At 39.4% G+C, this 25811-nt stretch overlaps 1 protein-coding gene across 3 annotated transcripts in view; it reads left to right on the forward strand.

Annotated features, from left to right (window-relative positions):
• Positions 1 to 25811, forward strand: part of NCKAP5 (NCK associated protein 5) — a 640533-nt gene that overhangs the window by 461464 nt on the left and 153258 nt on the right. For all 3 annotated transcript variants that reach the window (XM_063116607.1, XM_063116609.1, XM_063116608.1), the window contains 2 exons: positions 9494 to 9562; positions 20968 to 21006. In XM_063116607.1, the coding sequence (XP_062972677.1) occupies positions 9494 to 9562; positions 20968 to 21006 (108 nt within the window). The remainder of the gene's footprint in view (positions 1 to 9493; positions 9563 to 20967; positions 21007 to 25811) is intronic.

Below are 25811 nucleotides of genomic sequence, written 5' to 3' on the forward strand. Positions count from 1 at the left end.
CTTTAGTTTCCCTCTCAGTCAGCCATGACTCCCCACTTTTCGCTCTTCCTTCTCCTCCCTCTCCACACACAACTACCAACTTTCTTTCTCCATTATCTGGCAATTTGCTCCCTTCCCCAGTCCCCTGCAGTATCTATCTGATAATTTCAGGTTCTTCTACACTATTTTTGAGAATTATTTACACATGCAATCATACATGAGAGGGTATAGGAAAGGTGCCTAATTTTGTTTACTAGGAACATTTCCAGGTTGGCTCTTAAAGCAACCTCATAAATATTCCACATTTAATAGAACCATGGGTTTCCAAGAGAGGTGGAGAAAAGCATGATGAAGCATGAATGCCAGCAGTGACAGAAAATCCTATAATTTGGGTCAAGGCATAAAACAGAAAATATCTTTTTATGTTTTACAGTTTATTTTTTGTTTACTCCAGTGCTCTGTTACATTATGGGTGAATTAATGTATTTAGCTATTTCTTCTTCATCCTTGGGGTGCCGGCAAGGGGGTCCTAAATGGAATCATTGAAGCGTTACTTTCCTATTTCAGATCATATTACAAAATGTCAAATAAATAGATATGATTTGCTCAGCAGTCATGGAAAGTATAGGTGCTAACTTGCATAGACTGGATTAAATTCAGTTAATAGATATTTAGAGGCTCCTGGATAAGGATGTTTATGGATAGCAAATGAGTGGACTATTAGTTGTAACACTCCCGTTTCCTAATTGCTTAATTTTGTATTTGGGGAACATAGCAGATTGAATAAGATCTGCTTGCATTGTCTTTCTGATCAGGGAATGCGAATCAGCCAAAATATGTAAAGACCTAAATTACTGCAGTACGAGAATGTGAAGAGTCCCCAGCTGTGTATTTTCAAATCCATTTTCACACTTAAAATTCAGATATATCAGATTTGCTTTTTAAAATTTTGCCTTATGTATGAATGTGCCTTGATGCTCATAGTCTTATAATTACACTACAAAGCATGATATATCATAGATCAGAGCAAAATCTGGTCATGTACTAAAAATCTAATTTTTCAAAAAGAGCATGTTCCTGGTATTCATGACTGAGAGGAAAGAATTAAAATAGGGCAGTAGTTAGAAGTGATTGTCCTCCTTCTCTTCAAATCTTTCTTATCCCAGCACTTATGAATGTCCACAGAGAATCTGCTTCAGAGGGACCCCAGCCCTCCAGGGCAGAGTTTTAGGGTGCATGAGAGGCTACAGGTGGAAGGGGTAATCGCTCCACTCCCGGGTCTATTGATGGGAGTAGTTCCATCAGCAGAACAACCTAATTAGATTTGCTGTTTCTTACCACAAGTTTGGTTGCTGATCTTGCGAGGGAGCTGGGCCTGACAAGCATATGGACATTGCTTTATGGATTCTTTGATTTAGAGGTTCTAGTATAGCCAGATGTTGAAACCATGATATATGAATTCAGTATTGATTTTGATAGGGAAATAATCTTTATATTGTCATTTTTGCTTTCAGTTGCTCTTTAAAGTGCAATCACATACATGTCTACTTAGAGGTAAGCCCCATTGAGTTTAGTGGAACCTATTCTCATGTATAGGATTGCAACTTTATCCTTATCCTAAAGCAATATTGTGTACTTGAATAAACATATAAATAATTTGACTTTGCAATTATTTTTAAATAGAAAGAGGAAAACACTGAAAATACTGCAAAATGGGCTGATTTACACAGGTTAAAATCAATCCAGGTATGTGAACTATCAGGGCTAGCCCAAGGTTTTTTGCTGCCATCAGTTAATTAAATTTTTGATTCCCAGCATGTTTATATTACATGCTGAGAAGCATAACAATTGCATATTAAGTAATGAATAATTGACCAGGATACTACTTTTTACTACCATATTTAATGCTTAACCATGAATCTAGACTCCTGGACGTTGGCCTGGTTCAGACAACACGCTAAACCATGCTGCTTAACCACAAAATGGTTAAGGGAATGCATTATTTAGGCCTTTATCTCTAAAGTACATTATAATCCCCAGTTCAGTAATTAATGTACATTGAAAAGGTTCATTCTTTTGCTATGTTGAAAATCATCCTGATTGTGAGTATATCTTATTTTACAAAAGATTAAAGAAAGGTTACCTAACCTTTTGGTTAAGTTAACTCAATTGGAAGGTTTGGAGATATTATGCATGGACTAGAGAAAGTTCACATGTGAGTTCACACATCACTTTAAGCCATGCTCACTTATAAGTTATGCAAGTAGCTTATTTTGCAATATTCTACTGTGCTGCAACAGATAATTGGACAAATAAGCTACTGTGCGTAGCTTACTTCTGTACATAGCTTACTTCTGTCACCCCTCTCTCCCCCTCAGTCCTCCAGCCCACAACCCAGGGGATCTGGTGTCAGACCCATCTTGTCTGCCCTCAAATCCCTCTTCCCGCATCCAATCACAATCTCGATTGGGATCAGGTCCCTTTTTTGGGGATGCAAAAACACTTCCCCATAATTTTTCCTATGTGTGAAAATAGGGCTTCCCATTTCTCCCCATATTCACAAATGAAACTTCCCATTTGTGCACAAGAAAAAAAGGTATTTTTTTCCATGTATGCAAATGTAAAGCTTCATTTGTGCACTTGGAAGAAATGGCATTTCCCCCAGTCTGAGTGAAACCCTGGGGAGACTGGAGGCGGTGTGGGGCAGGAGGGGAATGGACTCCCCAAGTCCTCCCCCACCCTGGAATGAATGGGAAAGCATTTCTTTTCTTCTTTTTTAAAAAGAGCATTTTCTTGCAGTCTGGGTGAAGGATCCTTCTCACAGTTTGCCTTTTAAATGGCAGATTTGAGCTTTCCATTTGTGTACATGGTGCTATATAAATAAATACTACTACTACTACTAATAATAATAATAAATTACAGGGCAGTGCAGGAGAGTTGCCTGGTCCCATTTTTATGCAAAAACTGGAGTGAAAACAAACAAAAGGAGCCAGAAAGGGGGCAGAGGCAGCGGCTTGTGGTGATCATAAAGAGCAATCCATTGTCCTCCCACAAAAGGCATTTCCCCCCAGTCTTGGTGAACAATTCTTCTTGTGCTTTGCTTTTCAAAAGGGGTTTCTGCTGCTCTTATCAAGCAGCTTGCTGGCTGATGCCCTTTCCTTGCAATGGGCTGACAGAGGACCCGTTAACCTGTCATGGGTAAAATAAACTTTACTGTAGACCCAGGGTTCCCCGGGATGCTTATTTTGAGGAAATAAGCCACCGTACGTGGGAAAAAGAGCTCACGGACAACGTGATAACCCACCACGGGTTACTTGGAAATATGTACCATTGTGGGTTAGCATGTTGCCTGAACCCATACATGACACAATTTCTGTTACGAACCCTCTGTAAAGGAAAGACACATGGAACATCACATCATTTCCTAGCCCACACCTCCCTGTAGCCCACTGCCAATTTGGAAGACATAATTGTCACTCAGTGCCCAGAGTTGGAGAAGAAAACAAGTGGGCTGATTAGGCTAACTAAGTAATGGCTGCTTTGGTCCTCAGTCAGTCGGAGTAGCCTTCAATGATTGGTGTTGACCTCACTGAGTTCAGTATGTATCAGGATCTCTGATTACTCAAGAGAAATTTTCAACATGTGATGAAGATGAACGTTCCCACCCCTAGCTCCATGCAATGCTTATCACAGCTATGTGGTTCTTTAACGAAGGAGTCAAAAGATGCACTAGCCAGCTTCATTACAAGCCAGCTAGACTTTATTTTTGATTATGAAACTCAGACTGTAGAAATGCTGCACATTGTACTAGTTATGTTTTGATCTGGAAATAGCACATCATTCTGTATCTCTTAACTCTATATTTACCCACAGTACCTGTGACCAAGTAAGGAATGTATGTGAGAGTGAGGGAACCTCTATTAACTATAAGTGAACATCAGTTTGCCTCTTTGGGAATGGGCACTGCTACAGAGAAAACTTGAAAGAGAGCTCCAGCTGTGTTTGTGCTTCTCTTAACTCCATGCAAATTATTTTTTTTGGATTGTAGCCTAAATTTCTAATCACAAATCTAATGTAACATTACCAATACAAAACCTGAATAACACCCCTCCTCCCAAAACACTTCATTCTATTTCCAGAGATTGTCAGAACATTAAAAGAGAAGCAGTGTAAACTGTAATGGTTGTAATTATGTGTGAGTATTGATTGTGGTGTCATGGTTACGTGATGTGGAGTTTATGAGCAGAAACCAGGTATCGTGCCTGGATTCCCAAGGCTGGTTTTAATTTTTGCTGGAACATTTATTTTGTTTTCACCTCCTGGAGGAATGGATATTTTACACTTGCTCCTGTCTGAATCTCTTGGAACTTTTATTTGGTCCTAATGTGTTTTGAGAGACATCTCAAAGATATCAGCAAAATCATGTGCAAATCAAATGCTAGTAATATATATATATATATATATATATATATATATATATATATATATATATATCAATCATTCAAATAATTTCTCTAGCAGCCCTCCACTATGGTATTGAGCTGTTGTCCAGTATCATTTGGTTTCATCATGGTAGATCAAGACCATTTCATTTGTAAGAGGAAATAATCTAACCCAGTGAACAGTCATTAACCATGGAATAAAGAATTTAGCCACAGGACATCCTGTGGGTAAGTGGTTCTTATGTGTGGGAATTGAGTGTGCAACCTGTTCTAGATGGGGTTTTACCTCCCCTGAAAAAGCTGTTGAATAGCTTGGGAGTATTCTTGGATCCAGCTTTGTGTCTGAAGGCCTTTTACCATCTTCTGCTGCTTTAGCAGTTATGACTGTGCAAGGATAGTGATAATCTGGTCATAGTGGTTCATACTCTGGTAACCTTCTGGTTGGACTCATGTTATGGCACTCTGTTTCTGAAACACCTTCCCCAGGAAGGTGTGACTGGCACTGACCTTGCCATAATTTCAGTGCCAGGTCATAATAAGAAGCCAAACCCAGAAAACTACACAGTTCTGTCAGATTTTGAGGTATTGGCCAATCTTATGCAGCTTCTAATTTCTCAGGACCCATGCCCACTCCAGCTGTACATGGCTCAATATTTCACCTTTTTACAGAAAAGTTGGCATTTGGCTGCCCTAACTTTCAAGTTGGCATCCTTCATCTGTGGAAAAGCTGTTTGTAGAAAGATTTGTATGTTACCATGGTTTTCCCACAGACCAAGGGAGGAATTTTGAATCCCAGTTATTTCAAGTGTACGAGCGCTTAGAAATTCACAAAACTAGGACAACGTCCTATTACTCACAATCAGATGGATTGGTGGAATGTTTTAATTGAACCCTTGTTAAAATGTTGTCTTCACTGATATGAGATAATCAGCAAGAGTGGGATGAAATATTTCCTTATGGCATAGATGGCATATTGTAGTGTTTAGTCATCTACAGGATATACACCCTACATTTAGAAGGTCTTATTTGGAAGGAAGATTTGCCTTCCTATTGATATTATTTCTGGAATTGATATGACAGAGGAATTCAATTATCCATCAGAATATGTAATCTGGATAGCAGGCTATCTAAATTCAGTAAGACAAGCTATTAAGAAGCATCAATCTTCAGCCAGGAATACTATGACCTTAAAGTAACTGGGCAAGTATATCAACTAGGACTGTTTCTACACCTGCCTTTTTCCCCGGGATTGTCCTGGGATCATCCCTGTGCATTCAAATGATTTTTACTGTGGATCAGTAAACCTATCATCAGTTAATAGGTTCAGTCTATGAGTTCCTGTCCTTTTCTGATTTGTTTGTTAAATATAATTTACCTACTACAGCAGAATGGCAATACTTGCAACTGAAACACATGCTGGAATCTAGGCTTGGTCCAGCGGCTTTTACAACCTCAGAGCCTCTGGCATTGTTAGAATCACTTATAGCAGCTGAACAGACATGTTGATCCATGACCCATATATATAAGCATTTAGTAGTAGTAAATAAATATGACACCTATAATTTAAGACAGGATTAGAATAGAGAATTGGAGTGCCCTATCTTGCCTAATCAATAGTCTGTTGCCCTAGCATCTGTATCTGAAGTTTCTATAGATTTCAGGCTCCATCTTATTCAGCCAAAAAAAAAAAAAAGTTTCAGGTGTATTGGACCCCACAAGAGCTTTTTAATAAGGAGTCGTCTAACTTGCACAATTGTTGGAGATGTAATGCACCTAATGCTTCCCTTATTCACATGTTTTGGCAATGCCCAGTCGTCACCTCCTTTGGGGAAGAGTTTATAATACGGACAAACTTTGTTCAAAAACAATCTATAATATGGAATGATGTGCATCTCCTCCTAAAATACCTACCTACATGGACAGCACAAATGGAGCTTCAGAGCCAATTTGATAGCTAAAAGACTTACATTATCATGTTGGAATGATAAATGCTCACCTCCAATAACGCAATGGACTGAGGATTTAATAACGCTATCTACTCTTGAACAGATGTTATATAGGCACAACTTGCAAGTGGATAAATATATGGATATTTGGCCTGCTTTTCTTGAAACCTATGTATAATTCTCTCCCTTTTTTCTTTTTCTTTTTAAAGAATGGTACATTTGGTGGAAAAAGTGATGATATTCCTATGTATGTAATGTTCCCCCCCCCCTTTCTCTTTTCACAACTCTTTTTTTCTCTGGTTTGTTATTATTCACAATAAAAAAAGAAAAAGAAAAAAATGGAAAAAGAATGTTGGCAGTTGATGGGGGAGGGAGAAGAGAATGAAGAGCAGAAAGGGGGGAGTCATGGCTGACTCAGAGGGAAGCTAAAGAAAGTCTGCATGAGAAGAAGAAGAAAACAGACAAAGAAATCAAGAAGAAACACCTGGGGCAGCAGAAGGCCAAGAGTAAAAGTTCTAACAGATAAAGAAGTAGTTACTGTTAATAGAAGCAGCAGCTGTTCATGAAAGATCTGTGTTGTGTGTCAGGCTTGACTGAAGTAGGATTTTTAGGGGTTTTGTTTTCTGAAGGAACACCTCCAGACTCACTGTATATAAATTATGGCTATGCACTACCTCGGGCCGAGTTCCTGAATCCGAGTGAAGGAGGCCTGAATCTGAGGTGGTACTTCGTTGGGTTGAGGCGCCCCGAGGCTGCAGTAGATCAGTACAGAATCCTCATAGAATCATAGAATAGTAGAGTTAGAAGGGGCCTATAAGGCCATCGAGTCCAACCCCCTGCTCAATGCAGGAATCCACCTTAAAGCCTCGAGCCACCTCAGGCCAATTCTGGACTCACTGGACTCACTTCCCTCTCCCTCCCTGCCCTCCCCTGTCACCTTCTACTGACAGGACTTCCCATGCATCCTCTTTCCTAAGATTTAAAGGTAAGATTGCAAGGGCTCTCTCTTTTTAATAGCTCTATGGCTGACAACTACAGCAGTCATAAAAGGCCATTTCCCTTAGTTTGTGACCATAGAGCTATTTTAAAAAGAGATCCCTTGCGATCTTACCTCTAAATCATGGCTCGGCTCTTAGGGAAGAGAACACACCGGAACATAACTCCTGGAGAAGGTGGTGGCTTTGGGTTTGTGGGGAGGGAGGGAGGGGCAGGCAGGGAGTCCAATGGACTCCCAGTTGGCCTTTCACCTGCCTCTCCTGGATTCCCTGTGCAGCTTGCCCATAGGAACCCCGCAAAGACCGACTTCCTTTGGGGGTAGGTGGGTAAATCTTACTTCGGCTTTGGTAATGAAATGAGGTGGGCAGGCCCCGAAGCAGCACAAGTTGAATTGGGGCAATTTCAAAGATTCAGAAATGGCCTCTGAGGTGAGTCCAGGTGTGTGAGTGTGCACAGCCCTAGTATAAGTGTTACTGTTTGTTGACACTGAATATTTAAATGCTGGAAGTATTTGTTCGTTCTGGTATCTTTGTTATATGTATTGACTTCCCTTTTTTATTATTTGCATTCTGTACTTGTAGTTTCCTTTATTTATACATTTGTGTTAATCCTTCTCTGTTGTTTAGATCTAATTACATATCTAGGAACCTGAGATCTGCTGCAATCTTATGTACTGGGCATTTCAAACCTATTAATTCAGTGTTGTGTCAGCAGCACTGGTTGCCACTCAGTTTCCAGGCCTGATTGAAAGTTTTGGTGCTGCCCTTTAAGGCCCTAAATGGCTTAGAACCATCAACTTGAAGGAGCACCTTCTCCTATCTATTCCTGCCCAATTGTTAACATATTCTTTAGAGGCTCTTCTATGAGTTCTGCCACCCACAATGGTATGACGGGTGTCTGCTAGGGAAAGGGTTTTCTCTGTAGTGGCACCCTGTCAGGCCTGGATGCCAAGAAGTACAAAACATATTTAAGGGAAAGAAATCCTAAGGTGTGGGGAAAATCCCTAAAACAGCCCAATGAAGTCTGAGAGTGCTCCGTGGCCATAAAATGCTGACTGACTGCGATGGGGTCAGAGTGGGGGATGAAAATCAGGTGGGAGGGGGAATTGAGTGCAGTCTCCTGAACAGGAGTACTCCACACAGTGTAACATTTTGTGGTGGTGGGGCTAATCGTCATATATACTTATAGCAGTCTCAGTCTTTTATGTAGCCAAAATGGCAGTATGAACATACGATAGAGAGGCAGGCCTGGAGGAACCACAAATCTTCAGTGCAAAACCCATTCATCCCCCAAACCCTATTGGATGACGACTGTACTCATAGAATGCTGACTGTTTAGGGGGAGAGAAAATAAGAAATTGTTGGGGGTGGGAATGAAATCTTGAACAGAAGCATTCTATACTGCAACATTTTGTTGCAATTCCCACTTACATTATCTCCATCAAGCTCTGGGCTTCTACCAGTTCATCTATTTTTACAGCAGTGAATGTTATCTTTATATTTTATGGTAATAGGAAAAAGCTTATAGACTGTCCACCTATAACACTTGACAAAACATTGCACCAGTGGAAGAGAAGTATGTGCTGCATTTCTAGATTTTACAATATCACAAAGTCCGAAAAACTCTTGAAAATATGACTGCACTATCCATCAATGCTGCAGTGTTCAGATGATAAAAAGAAATCACATTTTATTATTGTACCTGTAAATCTCTTAATATTAAGCTAAGGTTTCTGATTTGAAGAGGGAAGAGAATGCCCCTGACTCATGATTTTCAAGCGTTCAGGTTTGGCAGGCTTGAATAAAAGAAAATTGATGTGCAAAATATCCACTGTAGTGTTTTACTAAAGGCTGTTTTCTGTATCTGCCAAGAATAGATTACAGAGATGTGTAGAATAGCGATGCCAGTCTTTTTCTAAATTGTAATGTGTTTTGTGGGTAATTTCATAAACCTAATGGAATTTCTGTGTTATTTATAACAGCAAATGAAAGAACATAGATTTGGTTTATTTTGTTTTTCCATAAGTTTATCTTGGATCCTGAGGAGAGGCATAGGGTAAATGTATTGATTGGCTTGTCATGTTTCACACCATGCCCTCTGATTAATTTGCATTATTTTTGTGTCTTGTAGGCAGAGAATTCTGCACTGGCCATGGAAAATGAAAACCAGAGAGAACAGTATGAAAGGTGCCTTGATGAGGTAAAGTGGATCTAATGGGGTTTGTTGCCGAATATTTTGCTAAGATGCCTCCCTTACTGGCCAGGTTAAATTTTTGTTTAATATTCAGCTTCCAAGAATTAATAAAATAACTCTTTTCCAACTAGGCCGTTCATAAACTAATTCATGTAGTTGAACCTAGAAAACTTATGTTTTCCATTGGACATACACTTCACAAAAATGTTTCTTTCAGAAGTAGATTATAAGCAGTGGAATGAGGCCCCTTTATTCAACATAAAAGGTTGCAAACTATAGTGTACTTACCTTCACCTGCAAATCCTTGAATAGGATATTAATTTGATTCCTTTATAGGGTGATGATCCTCTGTTTCTTTACTAAGGGCATTTCTATACCATGCCTATATCCCGAGGTAGTCCTTGCATCGTCCCTGTGCATCCACATGACGCGCAGAGGTCTCGCGAGCAACCTGGGATGAGCAAGGACTTACCCGGCATATCAGGAACCTTGGAAAACCCAACTTTTCCACTTGAAATGGGCATGGAGCTGCATGGTGGCAGTCCATGTCCATGGAGGGTGGGGAGTGGGGTCGTGTTGTTGTTCTTTTACCTTTAGCAGTAGAGCACAAGTGCACTCCTCTCATTGTTTTTTTTGCTGACTGGGACTAAAGGGATTTGAAATACCAAACATCAGGTCAGCACCAGGCTGGGGTAGGCTGCTATTGATCCATTTTCTGGATTCCAGTGTTTATAATGGAGGGGGAAACTTAGCCCCAACTACAAAAAAAAACCCAGTTATTTAGTCACCCAAGGATTGTATTCTATGCGGTTTAAGGGTGAAAGTGTTCCCAGCGGTATACTTCTATACATTTGGAAGGAAATAGTCACATCATCTAAGAATGCTTGTGTGTGTCTGCATGTGTACAAGTGTGTGCTTGAAATTGCTGCAGTGGCTGAGGTAGAAAACCTTCACACTCCTGATCAGCCCAAACTGATCAATGAACTCATTGATTTTATGGCCCAGGAAGACTCCATAAACCAAAATCCAACTTTGATGTTTAGCCTGGAGGAGAGAAGATTGACGGGAGACATGATAGCACTCTTCAAATACTTAAAAGGTTGTCACACAGAGGAGGGCCAGGATCTCTTCTCGATCCTCCCAGAGTGCAGGACACGGAATAACAGGCTCAAGTTACAGGAAGTCAGATTCCGGCTGGACATCAGGAAAAACTTCCTGACTGTTAGAGCTGTACGACAATGAAACCAGTTACCTAGGGAGGTTGTGGTCTCTCCCACACTAGAGGCATTCAAGAGGCATCTGGACAACCATCTGTCAGGTATGCTTTAGGTGGATTCCTGCAGTGAGCAGGGGGGTGGACTCGATGGCCTTATAGGCTCCTTCCAACTCTACTATTCTGATTTTATATATAGACAGAAAACTTCTTCAATTCATCTGATAGGTAGGGCAGAATTACTGGTAATCTTTTTTTTATGTTAATGTACTTGCTGTTCTTATGCTGTTTATTCTGAACCTAACCTTCATCATTGTAATATGAATTCTTGCCCTGTGACAAAAAGAAAAGAAAACATTGTATGAATATTTCTACCAGTAAAAGTCAGTCATAGCTCTCACTCTCTCAATACCAGATGGATCAAAATGGAAACAGTTACATTCACTTAACTTTCTAATAGTCATTGTAACGAACAATTGTTTTTAAATTAGTTGTCCATCTCGGCTATTTCCTCTAACTTAGAAATATCATCGTTTGCATTAAACACGAAAGTAAATAACACTGAAACAGTCTAGCCATATATTACATAGCAATGAGCTTCATTTGTTTAAAATTCAAATAACAATCTAAACCTATCTCCTTGTCTCTACCTAATGCAAGAAACGGGATTACCTTTTTCTACCTCAGGGGCCTAAGGTTTAAATGCTTAATCCCAGTTTCTTATTCTAGAATTTGACTGTCAGTTTATTGTCAAGAGGTGGTATAATATTTATTCATGTTGTTATGCCAGCAAAGAGTTCTGTCAGGCTCAGCTGCACTCTTTGAAGGCAATGTGATATGTTACACTAAATTACCATACCAACTTTTGCAATTAGCCATACAAAATATAAGATGCCTCCAATGTTCAGTTTGTATGCAGAAGCAACTAAAAGACATCATTATCAATTCATACAATCAGAGAATAAAAGCATTTTTCCATTCTTAGCCCCCACAACATGACCATCTTAATATATCCTGGATTATTTTACCTTCAATCCATTCTGGTACTCTTATGATTTAGGTCGGGAATCCTCCAACTTTGTTATAGTTGGTCTCTTTTAATTAAGGTGATGGTGGTAATACTGTTCCAGCTTTCTCAAGTGCAACAATCCTAGATTTGAAATTAAGGTATTAACAGTTTATTTCTTCAGGATAAAAACACATCTGCTGGCCAACTGCTAGGAGTAAGATATTCTTCCCTGGAGTTCCACCTTATTTGGACTGAAAACTTTGTTTTCATGTAGGCATCATAATTAGGCTTGGAGCGCTTGCTGTATTCAGGAAGACTGAGGTGTTTGGAAGTGAGCAAAACAGTATTTGAGTTGTTGTCAGCTTTTTAACTACCTCGTATAGACTTTACAATTTATGATGGATTTATATGAACTGATGATGAAAATGTTTTTGCTGCTCATCTTATCCAGCCTCTTGAGGCATTCTCCAACTTTAACTGAACTGGGCTGTTGTGGGAAATCCAACTATGAATTCAGCTGAAAAGAAAGCTGAACACAATCTGGTATTGTGTGTGTGTGTGTGTGTGTGTGTGTGTCCCCATCCCTTAGATAGATTTTTCCAAATTACACTATAGTGTAGGACTGCATCTAGAACGATGTTAGTAGAAATGGTAACTTAGGGTGCAATCCTATGCATGCTTAGACAGGAAAAAGTCCCTCAACTCCCAGCCTTTCCAAGGCAACACGGCTGGTTGGGACATGCTGAGAATTGTAGGACTGTTTTTCTGTCTAAATATGCATAGGATTGTGCCCTTAGATACTTTTGGACTAGGTGTGGTACTCCGTGCCCTTAAACACTTGCTGTTCCCAGCATAAATTCAAGTGCTGTTTGGACCTTCAACTCATTGCCCAAGTCATTCCTTCTTTATTTTTTTCTCCTCTGAAACAGTCAGGGACCCTTTCTGCCCCCAAATGCTAGAGCTAAAGAGCACTGTGTGTAATGCTATTGGCTCCATCATGGACCAACAAGCAGCAGCTGCTAATCCAAGTAGAAGTATGGAACTTGTTTTGTTTCAACCTTTTATATCAAGCCAAAGTGAAGGCTTCATATGTTTAAAATTCTGTAGCTGTCTTGTGGTTTGGAGTTTATATTAAGGGGGTGGTCAGTCCGGCAAAGCCCTGAGCAATGCCTTAGTTAAGGGGATGGGGAGATGAAACGGCAGTGAACAAGTCTCAGATTCAGCTAGAAACCCTTGAATGGAGCAAAGGAGTGAGAACAAGCAGATTCCAAAAGATTGACCAACTAATTTAGATCTGTTGTTTCCATTTATCCTATTAGATTTTTTCTATACCCAAATGATAGCTATCTTCTTGGCCCACAAAGGTAATTTGTAAGGCAAATGACTAGCTTTCTAAATATTGTGGTTAAACATTATCATTTTTTTAACTTGGGTTATTTCTGGTTCAGTGATAAGATTATGAAAAAAAGAATGAAAACTTGGCTGAATGTAGGTAGATCATAGTGAATTCTACTTTTGGTTCCCTACCATTAATGCTGAATAAAATCATTTAAACTTTTGAACCTGAATACATAGCTTCATAGAGCAGAAATCCAGGCTTAAGAATGAACATTTCAAATATGGGTGTCAGAAACCTGCAGTGGCATAAAAAAAAAGATTGATTTGATTTTAGAAAGGTACTGCTTAACCTTTCTATCCTAATTACTGATGTTGGTGGATATATGTGACACTGTACTGTTGCATCTGTTGGATTGTCCCATCCTACAGTGTCGGTGTAGCAATGGTTCATAGCTTTAGTTTGGTTAGGCACTAAACGGTTCAATAGTAAAAAAAGAAAGAAAAAAGCATCCATCGTTAGATTGTCTTAATTTCAGTCTTGAAAGAGATCATTCCTCCTTCTGTTTATTCCATTTTATGTAGCTCTTACAGGGATTGTGTAGGCAGAAATGTTGCAAGTGACTTGGATCCACATGCTACAGAACCCTTTAGGGCTTTAGTATTATGGGTTTTTAAAAGTTCTTCATATCAGTAAGTAAAGCAATAATGTATTAGAGGGTTTGTTCAATTTTCAGGTAGGCCAAACAACATTAAAACTAAAAGTAGATGTCACTGTTGGGTGTCAATTCTAAAAGCCTATAGGGCAACACATGTGGATTTCAGTGATATAACACATTTATTCTTGTGGGTTATTACTGCTTCAGTTTTAGTCTGTGTCTTCTGTTAAATCATGTACAAAGCTATTTTATGTGGTCATAGCTTTCTTGGATGCCATAGGTTAGAGACCTGTCTTGGAGGAGGGGGGACAATATTTGGGCAGTTTAGGAGAATATGAATCAAATAAAACTCTTGGCTGATGGGGGGCGGAGCTTGGCAGCCTGAGCGATGGCGGGTTTCTTCTGAGGCTCTGAACGGCGCTTGCCGGAAAAGGCAATTATCTCTCTTTTAATGGGCATGAATCTTTGAGCAACTGACAGAAAATGATTATAAAACCAACAGGAGCCGGGAAAGTGGAGAGATATGGAGAAGGGAGGTGAGATGAACTATGATTAATGCAATGTCTGTCTAAACGGCAACTCTATGAAAAGTGAAAGTAAACGCTGACTGACGCAGTTTAAAAAGAAGGAATTTATGTTTGCTGGACATTGATCTGTGATATAACCTCTCATCTTTATCTCACATGGGAACGATTGGAATGCTGGCTTTCTAAGGTTAAAGTGGTTGACTGGATTTATTGGCGTGGCGAGAAGGGGGGTGAAGGGGTGAAAAAAGCTGCATTTGGCATTCGGTGAGGGAGATGTGGGATGTGAGAGACTTTGAGTGATTAAATCTGATCCCCTCTAGTGAATGCTGTTGTGAACTGGATTTTTCCCCCCTCCTCGTGAAGAAGGAGCTGTGAGTGCTATATAATAGAGAAGCCAGCATAAGTTACTAAGGAAGAGAGTTGGACTCTAAGATTTATGCCCTACCCAGAAGGGACCCATGCCCAACGTTAAAAAAAAGATTAAAAGTTGGGAAAAGCTTAATAAACAAAAAAAGAAACCTTCAAATCATAATTTGGCTTACCTCTCCTTCCTGGGAAGTACAGCCCCTGGAGTTGAACAGGAAGAGGAAGATATAGACCCAGTCTCTTTGGATACAATACCAAATAAAGAAGGAAACATGGCAGAAGGGGGGAAAGAAAGTGGTAGTAACCCTCCCTCTTTAATGGAAATCAAGGCTATTATAGCAGAAAATAACATGATTATTTTTAAAAAAATGGATCAGCAAATGAGTGAATTCAGAAAACAAATGCGTACTATTATGGATAAAACGATGGAAAATTCGGATAAGATCAAAAAGATAGAGGCTAAAGTGGATCTGGACCAGAAGAAACAAGAGGCTTTCGAAAAATCAACTAATATACAATTTAAAGAATGGGAATTGCGTTTGATCGCCTTGGAAGATCAATCTCGTAGATCTTCGCTTCGAATAAAGCAGCTGAAGGAGACGCAAGGAGAAGATCTTAGAGAAATTATCGTGAACTGGTTCAAGGAGCTGACGCCTGACATTCCAATAGATGGATCGGATCTGGACCGAGTCCACCGTGTGGGGGGGAAAAACTACAAAGGGACTAGAGACATATTGGTGAAATTTGGCAACTATTACAAAAAAGAGCAAATTATGAAAGAATTGAGATCTAAGGTTCAGATACAGTGTAAAGGCAAACCAGTGCAAATTTACAATGATCTTTCTCAACGCACATTAAATTGGAGACGTAGTCTTAAACCAATAACGGAAACATTAATGAAGAATAAAATTCCTTATGCATGGGGTTACCCGGTTTTCTTAAGATTTACATATGGGAGGAGGGAATACAGAGTGACCTCATTGGATCAAGGAAAAGATTTGCTGAAGAGGCTGGGTCTGGATGGGGAAGCAGATGGGGCTGGAGTGGGTGGGGGAGGGAATGAGGCTGGGACATCTGGAGAGTAAGAGAATTGTTAATTATGTTGGAGATAATTGCAAATAAAAATGCTAATATAGAGACCTGCCGGCCAGGCACAGCACTGCCTCCCCCCTCCCCCTTTAAAGTAGATGGCTGGAGTATTAGACTCACGGGGATATGGGGGGGGGGATTAGAGTGGGGGGGTGGGGAGGGGGGGAAGGTAGGGGAGGAGGGATCGGGGTAGGAGGGTGTGGGTTTTATGTATGGAGTTTGTGTTTTTATGTAAGCAAGTTTGAATTGCTGAGCACAAGGGATCGGAAGAGATTTCAAAAGGGTGATTATGGATAAAAAGATAAAGGTATCAACACTCAATGTTAAAGGTTTAGGGGCAGTCGTGAAAAGGAGGAGAATAGAACAAATGCTAAATAAAGAGGGATCAGATATTATAATGATCCAAGAGACACACCAAGGCTCCGAGAATTCGAATATGATAAAATTAAAGTGGTTAGCCTATTATGAAAAATCATTAGGGACATCAAAAAAAAATGGAGTGGCCACTTTGATTTCAAAAAAAAGTGGGTTTATATTAGAAGAGGTAAAAAAGGATGATAAGGGTAGATATCTTATGTTAAAAGGTAAAATTGAGGGAAAGGTTTATACTTTGATTAATGTTTATGCCCCAAATGAGAGGCATAGAGAATTTTTTATAAAGCTGTTTAAAGAAATAGAAGAATTTAAGGAGGGGTATGCATTATTAGCTGGGGATTTTAATATGGTTATGGATAATAAAAGGGACAGGTCAAATCCCACTAATGCTGAAAAGAGGAACAATATGACTATATTGAATAAATTAGTAAAAGAAAATGATTATTTAGATTCGTGGCGCTTACTTTACGGGAATAGGCCTGGATTTTCATACTTTTCCCCAGTTCATCATACATACTCCAGGATAGATTATATATTTGTTTCAAAAGACTTTGCAACGAGGATTTGTAAAATGGAAATGGGGGTAATAAAAGTAACCGATCATGCCTTGTTAAGTTTAGAATTTACAGTTAAGAAAGATTATAAAGAGGCATATAGATGGAAGTTGAACACAAAGATATTGAAATACAATAAAATAGTAGATAAAATTCGGAAGGAACTGTCGGAGGCATGGGAAATTAATGAAAAAGGAGGAACAGCTGGGTCAGTCATTTGGGACACCATGAAGGCTGTAGCAAGAGGAATCTGTATTAGAGAAACATGTAGTTTAAAAAGACAACAACGTGCAGAACAGGAAAAGTTAGAGATAGAAATTAAAAACTTGGAGGAAAGATATTGGCGAAGTAAAGATAAATATAAATTAGTGGAAATACAAGCTAAGAAGAAACAATTAGAAAACTTAAATATAGAAGAGATTCAAAAGAATTTAATGTATATGAAAAGGGAATATTTTGAAAACAGTGATAAGAACTCGAGGTTGCTTGCCAAGCTCACACAAAAAGAAAAAGGGAGGAATGGGATAGAAACGTTGAAAGATAGTCGAGGGAATTATTGTCATGCAATGAAAGCTAAAATAAAAATTTTTCAGGAATTTTATCAGGAATTGTACAAGGGTAAAGAAATTCAACAAGAAAAGGTGGAGGAGTATATTGGAAGGTTTATAAAGAAGGAAATAAAATCAGAATATAAGGACTTAATGGAGTCAGTAATAACTCAAAGAGAAGTTGAAGAAGTTATTGATAAGTTAAAAGTGGGTAAATCACCAGGAGCAGATGGTTTGGGTCCAGAATATTATAAGGTCTTCAAAGATTGTTTAGTTCCAAAATTAATGGAACTTTATAATAGGATATTATCAGGAGAGAAGATACCTGAATCATGGGAACATTCAGTGATAATTCTGATCCCAAAACCAGATAAAGATTTGACTAATCCTGATTCTTATAGACCTATTTCTTTAATAAATCAGGATGCTAAAATTTTTACATCTATTATGGCCAAACGATTAAATAAATTTTTGGCAGAATATATAGGAGCAGATCAATGTGGGTTTGTGGTAGGAAGACATATGCATAATTTAGTGGGTAGAGTTTTAAATGTAATAAATGTAATAAAAAAAGCAAATATTAAGGCAGGTATTATGGCATTAGATATTTTTAAAGCTTTTGATTGTGTGAGCTGGCAGGCACTAAAGAGTATTATAGATAAATTGGGATTTGGAAATAAATTTAAAAATGTAATAGAACAGTTATATTCCCAAAATACGGCGGTAGTGGTGGTAAATGACGGACTTACTGAAAAGATACGACTAGCCAGAGGAACAAGACAAGGATGTCCGCTCTCGCCGGTCCTTTTTGTAATGGTTATGGAAGTTTTGGCGAAGGCACTAAGGGAGGATAAAGAATTAGAAGGAATTGGAGAGGTAAGGGAGATAAAGCTAAACATGTTTGCGGATGATACTTTATTGACCATTAAGAATCCATTAAGAAAATTAGAAAGAATTAAATATCAGTTGAGGGAATTTGAGGAAATTACAGGGTTAAAAATAAATTGGTCTAAATCAGAGATGATGTTGTTTAACTATACTAAGAAGGAAGAAAAGGATTGGGAATTTAAGGGGATGGAATTGAAAGTTAAGAATGAGATTAAATACTTGGGAATTAAAATTACAAAAAATCTAGAGAATTTAGAAAGGGAAAATTTAACGAGGTTAAAGAAGGAGGTATTAGAGAAATTGGAGAAATATAAAAGATTAAATTTATCTTGGTTTGGGAGAATAGCTTTGATAAAAATGAAGATACTAGCTAAAATTAATTTCGTATTTAGGATGCTACCTATAAAAATATCAGAAACCGAGATAAAAAGTTGGCAAAATATTATTAATAAATATTGTAATGGAGAAAAGAGAGCAAGAGTGAATAAAAATAATTGGTACCTAAGCCAAAAAAAGGGGGGAATGGGTCTCCCAAACATAAAATTATACTACGTAGCAAATAGATTAAGACATGTTGTAGAAGCAATTATGGGAGTGGGAGATTTATACTGGATGGAAGAAAAAATCATAAGTAAGGTAGAGATGAATCTGGAGAATGTTTTTTTTAAAGATGGAGGAAGAAAATGGGTTGGAAGTATAGATAATCCACTCCTGAGGACTCAATGGGAAATTTGGAGCAAATTTAAAGGGAAGCTGCTTCCGAGCAACTCTCCCTTAGCACCGATAATAATGTTAAAGAATTTCCCAGAGGATCTAAAGGGTAGATTATGTAAAATATTAAAAGAGAAAAATAAAATAAAATTAAAGGATTGGGTAAGAGATATTAAAACAAGAGAAGATATGGAAAATTTGTTAAAGGAGAAGAAGCTATCTTGGCTAGAATATGGTCAATTAGAACAATGGAATAAAAAGTGGATTAAAGATAATAGAATGTGCAGAAAGATGACGAGGTTTGAAGAATTAGTAGTAAGTAAGGAGAAAGGAAAAGGAGGTAGTATAGTTTCAAAAGGATTAATGAGTGAAATATATAAAATATTGTTAGAGAAGGAGTTTAGAGAGAATACAGAGAAAGTGATTTGGGAATCAGATTTGAAGATACAAATAGGGCGACAGAGCTGGGAGGGACTATGGAAACAAAGAGTGTTGAGAAGTTTATCAGTAAGAATAAAGGAGAATTATTTTAAAATTTTATGGAGGTGGTACCTAACCCCGGTTAGATTGAACAAGATAAGTGATCAACATTCAGCAAATTGTTGGAGAGGATGTGGGGAAAAAGGAACGTATTTACATATGTGGTGGCAATGCAAATATGTACAAAGATTATGGAAGATGGTGTTCTCAGAAATTGAAGAAATAGTGGGAATGAAAATAGAACAAACACCAAAAATAGCATTGCTGTCACTATTTGAAGATATAAAGTGTGGAAAAGGAACTATAGAGCTGATATCGAGTTTGTTGGTTGCAGCACGATTGATGATAGCTAGGAACTGGAAGATCCAAGGGGAATATTCTATTGAGGAGTGGTATAAAGTAGTATGGGATATAGCCATTAATGATAAACTGACATGTAATATTAAGTGGAGAAAAGGCGTAACTAAAATAAATGAGTTCGAAGGAATTTGGAAACAGTTCCTAGTGTTCGTGTTTACTAAGGGAAATGGGAAACCACCATCAGAAGAAACGATTAGATTTTGGACTCAAGAATGATCCCGAGGTGGGGGGTGAACTTTTATGTTAAGAATGAAAATGTTGTAGTGTGATAAGGCATATGTAATAGTTTCTGATATTTGTACTCAACAATTATTCAATATGTATGAAGCAGATATTTGATGTATTTCTTTTTCTTATTGTGTTTGTTTCAATTATATTTTGGAAATGTTCATTTATGTTTATATAGTGTTGAAAATGAATAAAAATTATTAAAAAAAAAAAAAAAAAAAAAAACTCTTGGCTGATAAAAGAATATAATTATTTACCAAAGTGAATTAGATTGATGTTTTGCTCATATTATTGTTCATATGAGTAGAGTACTTTGTTTAAAAAAATGAAATCGTTGACAAGAAAGATCAACTTCATTTCTAAATAAAAGCTTTGTACATTTCAGAAAATAAGGCTTTATCGTGTTAATATGTCATTTATAAACAAATAATATATAATGTAATTAAAATGTGTGATGCAAATATAAATATTTTAAAAGGTGCCAGATGTTTTTTTTTAAACCTAGTTGTATATACAGTTCTACTGATAAATGCTTTGTCATCTGATTTAAGTCAATTACAAAGTGTAGTGTCAGTGCCTTCCAACCACATTTTGTTGACTGAAGGTATTTTAATTTTCTGTGGCACTTTATGGTATCTAGCTGTCATGATAGACGTTCTGTTTTGTCAATATTGAATCAAGAAACAATTAAGCCTCATGAAAACATTCAGGGCCATGTCTTCTGCTTGAATGAAATTGACAACATCTTCTTCAAAATCACTTGCCTGATACTGATTTTCGGTCCTTGTGATTTACAGTACCAAAAGATTTGATCTCTGGACTAAAATTATTTCAATTCCTTGTATTATGTGAGATTCTTTTTTAAACAATATATGTGTTACATTGAAGGTCATTAAAACTACAAGCTTTGGGACAAAATCAGGAGATGTTATAATATAGTAAGATCTGAAGTTCTAAGGATGATAAGAGAGGTAAATTCTTCCCAAGGTGCTTAAAAGAGATTATCCACAACATGCACAAACAAAATCAATATGGTGCATTGCTCAAATGTACTTTATTTCTTTTACAGGTAGCCAACCAGGTTGTACAAGCGCTTCTTACTCAGAAGGTAAGTATTGTTTATCTTATTTATATATATTTACAACATTTTGAGTCTATTTCTCTATATAAAAACATACCATGCACGGCTGATAATTATAGCAAACATTTTTAAAAAATTAAGAAGTTATCATATTTTTGAGAGCCAAGGCCTCCCGCTGTGGTGCGAGACAATAAAGAGGCCTGCCAAGCAATTCACAAAACTTTATTCAACAAATAAACATCTCTTCGCACCTGAAGAGAGTGTAAAGACTAGGAACTTTCCTCTAGGCTAAAACGTGGCTGGCTAAGCAAGACAATTGTCCTTTCAACAAAAGGGAAGGTATTTTTCCTGAACTGTTTTATTTCAGGGAGGTTCTTCTGAAGAAGCCTTTGGCAAGAAACTAGCCAAACTGATTGCTTCTCGCCTTCCTTTAGCTCCTCCTGTTTGAGTCTGTGACAGACTCTGGGATCAATCAACTCTGAAGTCCCTTCTTCCTCTGAGGAAAGCTGAGTTCCCACAGACTCTGAGTTGTTAGTGTTTTCTCTGATAAAGTCCAGTGAAGGTTCATCCCTGGCTCCTGAAGAGTCTTGGAGAATCTCCCCCACCACTTTCCTGTGTTGGCTGGTACATTTCTAGTCCTGTTTCTTTTGGTTCAGAATCTGATTCCGATTGATAGCCTAAAACTCTTTCCCCCACAGTAAGGGGAAAAGGCCTGATCATGACACCCAGTGTGGTATATTATTATTATTATTATTATTATTATTATTATTATTTATTTATTTATTTATTTATTTATTTATATAGCACCATCAATGTACATGGTGCTGTACAGATAACACAGTAAATAGCAAGACCCTGCCGCATAGGCTTACAATCTAATAAAGTTGTAGTAAACAATAAAGAGGGAAGGAGAATGCAAACAGGCACAGGGAAGTGTAACCAGGCACCGGGTAGGGTGAAGCTAAGAGTATGGAGTTAGAACAAACTCAATATTTAAAAGCTATAGGGAAAAGAAAAGTTTTTAGCTGAGTTTTAAAAGCTGTGATTGAGTTTGTAGTTCTCAAGTGTTCTGGAAGAGCGTTCCAGGCGTAAGGGGCAGCAGAAGAAAAAGGACGAAGCCGAATAAGGGAAGTGGAGGTCCTGGGGCAGGCGAGAAGCATGGCATCAGAGGAGCGGAGAGCACGAGCGGGGCAATAGTGTGAGATGAGAGAGGAGAGATAGGCAGGAGCTAGACCGTGAAGAGCTTTGAAGGTCAGCAGGAGAAGTTTATATTGGATTCTGAAGTGAATTGGAAGCCAATGAAGAGATTTCAGAAGTGGAGTGACATGGTCAGAGCGGCGGGCCAAGAAGATGATCTTAGCGGCAGAGTGGTGGACAGAGACCAGCAGGCTGATGTGCGACGAAGGAAGGCCAGAGAGAAGAAGGTTGCAGTAGTCCAACCGAGAGATAACCAGTGCGTGAATGAGAGTCTTGGCAGAAGAGACAGACAAAAATGGTCGAATCCTGGCAATATTATACAGGAAGAAGCGACAGGATTTAGCTACTGCCTCGATATGAGGAGTAAAGGAGAGCGAGGAATCAAATATAAAGCCAAGACTACGAGCTTCCTTGACCGGAGTAAGCGTGACATCGTTGACAGTAAGAGAGAATGAGAGGTGAGGAGAAGGTTTAGGAGGAAAAACAAGCAGTTCAGTTTTTGCCATATTAAGTTTCAAACGACGATGAAGCAGCCAGGCTGAGATATCTGAAAGACATGCCGAGATGCGATCGTGAACATCAGGAGAAAGTTCCGGAGATGAGAGATATAATTGTGTATCGTCGGCATACAGGTGATATTGGAGGCCATGAGATTGAATAAGCTTACCCAAGGGCAGCATGTATAAAGAAAACAACAACGGGCCAAGCACCGAGCCTTGCGGAACCCCTACTGAAAGGGGAAAAGAGGAGGACGGGATGCCGTTAGCCGACACGCTGAAAGAGCGACCCTTTAGATAGGAGGCGAACCAGTTATAGACAGAGCCACAGAGTCCAAGGTCATGGAGGGAATCTAAGAGAAGATCGTGATCAACCGTGTCAAAGGCTGCAGTTAGATCAAGGAGAATAAGAACGGAATAATGGCCTTTAGACTTGGCAGTGAGAAGATCATTGGTGATCTTGGTAAGGGCTGTTTCAGTGGAATGCAAAGGGCGGAATCCAGATTGAAAGGGATCCAGAGCAGAGTTACTAGAGCGAAAGTCAAGACAACGAGAGTAGACCACACGTTCCAGGATCTTTGAGACAAAGGGCAACAGAGAGACAGGTCGGTAGTTAGACAGAGATAGTCGATCAAGAGTGGGTTTTTTGAGAATGGGAGAGACTGTAGCATGTTTAAAAGCAGAAGGAAATGAACCAGAGGACAGAGAAGAATTAATGATATGAAGCAAGGACGGGAGGATAGCGGGGATAAGATTAATAAAGACGCGAGAGGGAATCGGATCACGGGAACAAGTGGAAGGCTTCGACGAGCGCAGTATTTTAGACAGTTCATCAGCTGAGACCGAAGGGAACGCCGAGAGAGTTGCAGGAGGAACTGACAGGTGAGGGACAGGAGCTGGAAGCGGAGCAGAGCTGGCCAGATCGGAGCGAATAGTTTGGATTTTAGCATTGAAGAAAGAGGCAAAGTCATTGGCAGCCAGAGAGGCGGGGAGAGATGGTGGATTAGGCTTCAGAAGAGAATTGAAGGACGCGAAGAGCCACTGAGGGTGCCTAGCATTTGACTGGATCAACGTTGAGTAGTGCTGCTGTTTGGCCAGTGAAATGGCAGAAGAGAAAGAGGTGAGAACAAATTTGTAATGGACAAAGTCCGCCCAGTCCTTGGTCTTACGCCACAGGCGTTCGGCTGCCCGGGAACAAGAGCGAAGGTAGCGAAGGAAAGAGGTGAGCCACGGTTGGGGTTGAAAAGGGCGAACTATCCGAGTTGTAGATGGAGCAAGATTATCAAGAGTTGGAGCCAGGAGATCCGGGTTCTAGTCCCTACTCAGCTATAAAAGCTCACTGGGTGACTTTGGGCCAGTCACAGACTTGTAGCCCAACCTACCTCACAGGGTTGTTGTTGTGGGGATAAAATGGAGAGGAGGAGGATTATAGATGCCATCTTGGGTTCCTTGGAGAAAAAAAAGTTGGGATATAAATGCAATCAATCAGTCAATCAATCAATCAATAACACTGGCTTCCCAGTGCCTGTACCCATGATGTCTGTGTTGCAGTCAGATAAATTCTTGCCAAAGTTATGTCACTCTCTGATGCTTAGTGATCCCAAAAGAGAGTTGTCCAAGTCATTTGAGTGGCTCATTAATGGTGCAGGAGAAAAAGGATTGTCAGAGCTGTCTAGCCTGTACAGCTCCCTAACATCTAAAACAGTTCAATTTTTTAATTTCCTTGTTCTGACCCATGTGCACCCATATCCTGTTTAGTATGGCTAAGGACCAGGGCAACTTCCAGAGTTGCAAATGCCACACCTTTAAGGTTAGTATGATTTCCCATAAGCTGTCTGTAGAACTGGTATCCAAATACATGGTTGCTAGTCGTCTCAGAACAAAGGTTTAAAAAATTGATACCTGTGGGTGATTTCTTTCCAAAGCAAATACCATTTTCTGATGAGGGATTTTCCTCCAGACCACAGCGGGATGGGTGTAAACTGCCCCTCCTTGCCTTCTCTCATCCCATTTACTGTCACTCCCTTCCCCACCCAACTGCTACAATTTGCAGTATACAAAAGCCTGCATGGTAGATGCAAAAACACATTTCATATCATGTGTGGTTTACCCCTTAGTGACATTGTTAATTTTAGCGTGCTTTATTGCAAGTTCATGCATTTATTAATATATAAATCATTCTTCCTTTGCTTTTTTAAAAAATCTCAATTCTATCTTGCTCTTTCTACAAGGAGCTGGAGGCATAATCCCATTTTAACCTTGAATTAGTTTGGGCTGAAAGAGAATGGGTGGCTTAAAGTCACCCAGTGGGGATTTGAACCTAGATCTTCCTTGGTCAAAGTCTAGCCATTAGTTGACCCAGATTGGGTTCAGACGATCATGGCGGTAAAAGAAGCCATCGTGGCTTCTCCCCTTGTGCTCTGTGTACATGACCATGATTTGCATAACTACCCACAATGACCATTCTGCCACGCCCGGCAAAGCCTGGGCGTGGGGAGGTAATTGAGGGCGGGGCAAGAGGAGAGACACGTGCCCAATTTTTATTGGGCAACTTCGGGTGGCGCTACTGGAATAGGAGGGGTTAAGGAGTGCATATTAAATAGGCACTTACCCCTCCCATAAGCTCTTTGCTCGCGCGGCTCCCTCCTTCCCTCCCTGTAGACAGTGTGAGCTTGCTGGTTGCCATTAGGGGGCCGAGTAGGAATTTTTTACTCATGTCCTAATTTGGCCATGAGTTTTTTCGCCTACTCCACACTGTAAGACAGTCTGGGAGCATAATTAGGTTGATTTGACTTGGATAGCTAATTTGGTCACATTTGATTTTGGGCAGTTAGGATTGGGCATCCAGAGGGAATCTTAATGGTGAGCATTTAACAGGCACTGTTGCGGTGACAGGTAATTTCCTGAGGGCTCCCAGTGTTGAGCCTTGTGGTCGGGCTGGGAGATAAGGATTACCTCTGAGGCCAACCTTTCTCACTCCACCTTGAGCCCAGTGGCCTGGGTTTGGGGGTGACAAGGGAAGGTCTCCTTACCTCACAAGGAGAATGGCCAGTGGGAGGGCGAATGAGGCAGCGCCAACCCACTGGCCAAGAATGCTCGCCCGTATTCAGAAAGTTCTATAAATAGGCCATGCTGGAT

This window comes from Elgaria multicarinata, chromosome 2, assembly GCF_023053635.1.
Source record: "Elgaria multicarinata webbii isolate HBS135686 ecotype San Diego chromosome 2, rElgMul1.1.pri, whole genome shotgun sequence".
Taxonomy (NCBI): Eukaryota; Metazoa; Chordata; class Lepidosauria; order Squamata; family Anguidae; genus Elgaria; species Elgaria multicarinata.